This window comes from Engystomops pustulosus, chromosome 4 (genome assembly GCF_040894005.1).
Source record: "Engystomops pustulosus chromosome 4, aEngPut4.maternal, whole genome shotgun sequence".
In the NCBI taxonomy this organism is placed as follows: domain Eukaryota; kingdom Metazoa; phylum Chordata; class Amphibia; order Anura; family Leptodactylidae; genus Engystomops; species Engystomops pustulosus.
In genome coordinates, this window is record NC_092414.1 from 152654235 (window position 1) to 152660677 (window position 6443).

General features: G+C 40.9%; 1 protein-coding gene across 5 annotated transcripts in view; it reads right to left on the bottom strand.

Moving 5' to 3' along the window:
• TCF12 (transcription factor 12) overlaps window positions 1-5863 on the bottom strand; it is a 141437-nt gene extending 135574 nt beyond the window's left edge. For 2 of the 5 annotated variants that reach the window (XM_072148138.1, XM_072148137.1), the window contains exons 1-3: window positions 5264-5863; window positions 4644-4737; window positions 4008-4080 (exon numbers count right to left, since the gene is read on the bottom strand). In XM_072148138.1, the coding sequence (XP_072004239.1) occupies window positions 4008-4080; window positions 4644-4715 (145 nt within the window). In that variant the 5' untranslated portion in view covers window positions 4716-4737; window positions 5264-5863. The remainder of the gene's footprint in view (window positions 1-4007; window positions 4081-4643; window positions 4738-5263) is intronic. The other 3 variants (XM_072148142.1, XM_072148141.1, XM_072148139.1) reach the window with 3 other exon arrangements.
• Window positions 5864-6443: the final 580 nt, after the last annotated feature.

Below are 6443 nucleotides of genomic sequence, written 5' to 3' on the forward strand. Positions count from 1 at the left end.
CCCCCATTGACTGAAGAACAATCCACAAAGGATAAATGTAACAAAAAGAAATGGTGATACAAAGCCATTATTATAACATAATCAAAAATGGCACCTTGCACCACTAGTGAACCACATAAAGTCATAAACATTTACTTGATTTTATATAACTTTATAATCAAAATCCCTATATACTGCAATAAAGTTGTATCACAGTATATTGTATAAGAAATACCCTAGGGCAGTGGTGGCGAACCTATGGCACGGGTGCCAGAAGCGGCACTCAGAGCCCTTTCTGTGGGCACCCGGGCCATTGCCCCAGTGCACCACACATTCAAAGAATCTTCCTGCAGTTCCAAAAGATGCTGCAGAATGAGTACATAGGGCCGAATTATCTTTTGAAGGACCTTCTGCTGGTCCCACTATTCTCTGTGCACAGAGGGACACTGGAAAGAAGCTAAAATGATGCACATTTTCCATCTTGTCCTCAGGAGGCCAATATAAACGAAAGTTGTTGAACAACAGGGAGCAATAAGTTAATGCTTTAATTTTTTGTTGGCACCTGGCGATAAATAAGGGTGGTTTTGGGTTGCAGTTTGGGCACTCGGCCACCAAAAGGTTCGCCATCACTGCCCTAGGGGGCCAATAAAATAAAAATAAGTTAAAAAAAATAATTTGAATTACACCCTTTCCCTGAAACCGTTATAAAAATAAAAAACAAACATTTTACATATTCTCACAACCCATAATGCTCAATCCAAAAAAAAAAAAAAAATCACTATATCTCTAACAAAAAAATAAAATTAAAATTGCCACTTTAACACGATGTTAGCAATGAAAACATCAGCTCGTCCTGCAAAAAATGACAACTTACACAGATCCGTACACCCAAGTAAGAAAAATGTATTGGCCTCAGAATATGATAAGAAGAGAACAATTTTTTTGTACAAAAGATTTTAATTATTTTAAACGTATTAAAACATATAATTTGTTATCAATAGGATTGTACCAACCCAAAGAACAGGAGGCGTCATTTGGTGCATTCAGTGAAAGATGTAAAAATTGATCCCACGAGAAGATGGCGCAAATGCATTTTTCTTTTCATTTTCATTGCATTTGGAATTTATTTCCAGCTTTCCACTACATTGCATATTATGATAAATACTGATATTTGGAGGTACAAGGGCTATGCAGAAAACAAGCGCTTCTAGGTCTCTGTAAATACAAAAGATCTATGAAAAGTTTAGAGTCATAAACCACACAGGCCTGTGCCCTCATTCCTTGCAGTGATGTTCCATAGGCCAGGTACATCATTACAATTAGGGGGCTGCTGCTGGAGGTAGCATGAAATTTTGTACTTGCCCTGCTAGACATGCATAGTACCAAATCACTCTACATATAACAGGACATTATTGTAAACCTGACTTGGTCCCGGGGGGGGGGGGGGGGGGGGGGGGGGTTGTCAAGGATCTTAAAACAATTAACTGACTGCTTCCCCTTAGGCTTGGGCATACTTTTCAACCTATAAACTACATTTTTAAGATTAAAAAAAAAAAAAAGTTAAAACTAAACATGCTTTTCCAAAAGATTCAACATAACTTTTTCAAAGAAAAATTAAGTACAATAGTTACAAAATTTAAAATCTACATTATATTGTGTAAAAATGTTACTCTGACCCAAATAATATAAATTATTGCCACACATTCCCCTGCACTTGTGTAAGTCACATATTAAGATACCGATTATTAAAAAGAGGGATGGGGAAGATACAGTTCTTAGCCTCTGTACCAATTGTGAGGTCTTTAACATTAACCAAAACCAATAAAACAAATCATCACCACTTCAGCCTTGCTCTGCTGCTGCATCTACTACAATTTTAAAAGAAAATAAATAGCCATTGTTAATCGCTCTGTTTTTTAGAGGGAGACACATTATTTACATAAAAGAAGTGCATTGTAGACACACCACAAATATATATAAACTTAATAGACTGAATAGCTGGGCACATAGACCAACTACTGGACAAATCATGACAACAATCTGGTGTGGACTGCGTCATTGTTTCTTACTACAGAACAGCCATAAGCAAATATATATATTTATATTATATTTTATGAGGTGCATAACAAGTCATTCCTAGAAGCATGTAGGAATAAAAAAAATGGCTGCAATATTATGCTTTTGTTCTACAGATTGGCAGTCACTTGCAATGGAGGGTTACAAACACAGTGCTTGTACATTTTTCCAGTAGGATAAATGTGAGAAAATGATCATCACTTCAGGTACAGAAGTAAAAATCTGATCCTGCTACTACATCTGTCCAATCTGTTTACATAATCTGGCAAGTTTTATTTAAGTTACAATGCATACAAACAGTAAGATATGTTTCAACATAACTATGCCCTCAATAACGTGTTTACATTTAGGCTAAAAAGGAAACCTCTAATATTGTTAAGAGGAAAAATATCAGGAATACACAACATGATACCAAAAGGTGAAAAATTGATCATTCCTGTATCAGCAAAGCATTGCTATTCCTAAGATATAAAGTCGCTAAAGAGGCAATCGCTTAAAATGATGCCATTCCTCCACAGAAACATTTAAGCACCATGTGAATTAATTAAGATTCAGGGGTAGGCTTTTACTAGTTTACTAAATATTAAAGAACATGAAAATGATTCCTTTTTTTTTTTTTTACAAAGAAAATGACCCAAAGTCCTAACTGATAAAATGGATAACATGCAACACGTGTATACATATTTTCACTGGCACTTGTGCCAAGAAGTATGACAAGCTATGAAAAATGTTTTGTATAGTCACAAATCCCTTTCTGCTCTTCAGATGAAGCCACTGAAAATGATTTACCGTGTGTATATATTAAATACTTTAGCCTACATTTATAACAAATGAGCAAAACTGTGAGCACAGACATGTAAAAACAAGCCACAAACTATGAACGCAATTGGGGTTAAGCTTTTGTATAAGCAATGGTGCAAATCCGTAACTGGGCCCAAAAAATTGGATTGAAAGCTGTTAAGAATGTGAGACGATGGTTACATACAGTTAACTATAGCTCCACATAAGTATATGCAGCTGTGGTTCAGGTTACACTAAGTAACATTGGTATCACACAGATTAGGAAAAGCAATAAAATAATAAAAGACATCCAGATGAACTGAAGACAGCAGTGACAGCTTGCAAACAGCAGTGAGACACATAGTAAAACACTATCTGCCATTTCAGTATACAAAGGTAATCGAGTCTCACGTTTTTAGATCTTCTCAATATAATAATGTAATAACCTTTACATAAAGTGAAAGAATTGGCTAAAGTTTTAACAATACAAACATAATGACACACCTGACCATAAAAACAAAGCTACTGATAACATTAATAAACCTCATATAATGCATAAAACACATACATCTCTCACAGAAACCTGCTGACCCCAATGTGCTGGAGTCTGATCATTCGGGTGACATTCATTCAGACATCATCTCACAATGTCATAACACAATTTGTCTTGCAAGCTACATCTGGTTGTGCTAGAAACATGCTGCAAAACATGTGCAACCAATTTCCAGGGTATCCATGTTCATTCCAACAGATTTAGTAATCAACCCTTTGTTTCTTCAGCAAGTGCAGCCCAACAGTAAGATAAATCCAACTCTTGCAAAAAGGTGAAGACGCCCAAATATCCATAATGGTGCATGAAGAATTAATACAAGGAGATTTGTGGGATGGTGAGAGTCAACTAAACATAATAAATGGTTAAAAGACTCTATAGGTCAGATATAATGCTTAGATGTATGCAGAGGTAGGTCAAAGGGCAAGTCAAAAGTAGAGATGGATTAATACAGGAAGATGGCAGAAACAATTATACATAGTCCATGTACAATTTGTGTACTGGAAAATAAAAGGGCATGATGTGAAATGTAAAAAAATGACAAACTATTAAACAAACTATTCAACAAAACAATTTGTTACTAATAATTCATATGCTATATATTAATAGATCTGATTTTTACCTGATCCACTGAATTGACTACTTCCTAGTGTAGTTGGTCTGGTTTTCCCACTATTAACAGGTGGAGAAAACATCTGCAAAACAGAAGAGGATTTCGCTATAAGGTTATTGTTCTAAAACATGCAGAGCAGCATACTACACATTACACAAGTGACTGCCTGTTGATCTACAGGAGACATGCATGTTTATAAAAGTATAACACAATACTACTACACCTACTACTATCCACAAAATAATATTACAAAAAGTACTCGGAACGCAAACAGTGCTAACTTTTTCTAAGTGACATGAATATGATGGGTCTGGAAGAAAAAAAAAAAAAGAAAAAAAAAATTGCTTAAGGTGCTGAGTGTAAGAAGGGAAACAAGTATGGGTTAAGCTTAGAGTCCATCTACCTTCTTATAAATAATCTTACAGTTTAGGATTTTTAGTGAAAAAGGACTCTTAATAAGGTTTTAAGTAGCTGTAATTGGATTGGTTTTGGGGTCAATGACTAGACTCCAAGTAATAAGCCAATTGACCCCCGTAGTGTCAGCGATTACGTCTTAAGAGTCTAGACATGACATCAAAGTGACGGCGTCCGGTAGCATTAGCACCCCCTGATTTTAGCATGATAAGATCCAGAATGATACTGTACCGCACTGAAATCCAGGAGGTCACTCAGCTCCTTGTCTGTGCCTATCGCGGCCATCCGCTGCTGAGGATTCATCTCCAACCACTCAGATCAGCTCCTGGAAAGACAGAGGAGAGACACTTACCATCTGCATCACTCACAACACCCCCTACTACACCTCAGCCCATCTGACACTAGGGTACAGGGAGGGAGGCGAGAGACACCACATACACCACCAGCTTCCTCACAAAAAGTAACAAGTTCTAATAACCAAAGCAGTGGCCCAAAACAATGTCATGTGAGGGCAGAAAGCAGAGCCCCAGACAATAAGGGCTGTGACTCACAGCAGCCTGCAACAATGGAGACGCAACTTGGGCTGCAACTTACTCCAGGAGTGAGGACTTGGAGGAGCCATGGGCAGGGGGCACACAGAGCTGCCAGCAGTGCTGGGTCCTGGTGCCCACTGCACAGCCTCCTTCCCCGGCTCTAAGCACAATAACTTGCCCCATAATGGGAAAGTAAGTGCCCCCCGACTTAGGAGCGCAGTGTGGGGGCACCCGGCTGCCACCACCTCCAGGTCACAGTAATGGGCATTGCCCGCTGTGCCCGCAGACCCCGGCTGTGCCCCCACTCTCCACATTTACCTTTTTTTCCGTTTAAACATCCAACAATTGGATTGAAGTTTATGGGAGTCCCCGTCCACCGTCCTCCCGGTGTCTTGGCAGCAGCCTTATCCCGTCACCTGCTCCAAGCGACTTCTACACTCCCGGTTTCTGCGGGTTTGAGGGGCTTTCACCGCACGGAAAGGTTTTGTTTTCACCCGATAGGAACTTGTGGGTCTCCCTCAGGCAGACATTTTTTTCGCTCGTCGAGCCTCAGTACCACGTTAGCTCCTAGATGGATATCCCTCCGCCGTGGAAGAGTAACACATCCGGCGCTACTTTCCCTCTTGTTTAACTCTTCCGCTGACCAAATGTAGCCTCTGTCATGAAAACTTAGATCCGGCACGAGAGCGAAGCGGAGGGATACCGCGGCTCGGGTGCTCAAGGGACGATTAGCTGTGAGCGCTGAGCTCGGGGCTGCTCGCCTGTGTGACACGCCGCCGCGTCTGGGCCCTGGCGGGATTGTCTTCCTCTCACAATCCGTGTGAGGACGCGGCTAATTGGAGAGGTGTATGTGTCCTTCTTCCAAGGGGTCGCGCACAGGAGCAGCAGCTGCACGAGCCGCGGCCCTCGGGGGGCGCTGGAGATGTGCTGGTGGCAGAGCAGATCGATGCTGTCAGAAATTGTTGATAAATGCGCTTGTCAGAACATCATTCAGCTTCATTAGCGCCGAGATATCCCTTCCCAGCCCCCAACCTTATACAGCCAGTCTCGTCAGTGTATTCCTAGTGTGTTGGTTGCGACTTTTGTAGAAATTGTAGTGATAGTTTTACAGAGTATGCGTTTTCTATGCGTTTCAGGTGAGTATAGTCCGCGGCTGCGGAGCGCACAGAGAGCGGGAGGTGGGCGCGTCCCCGACAACAGGTCATGTGACAGTGCTCCCTGTGGCCCCGTGCCGGCAGGGCCGGTTCTAGACAAAGTGGGGCCCTGGGCAAAACTAAAAGTGGAGCCCCAAAATAAAACTATTTTATGACCAGTCACAGTCAGCAAGAGGCTCCCTTTAGTATGGTAAAACTGTAATTTTGGAGAATTTTATAGGAGATAGATAGCTGATAGGGAGATTGATGGGCAGCACGGTGGCTCAGTGGTTAGCACTACAGCCTTGCAGCACTGGTCAACATCTGCAAAGAGTTTGTATGTTCTCTCTGTGTCTGGGTGGGTT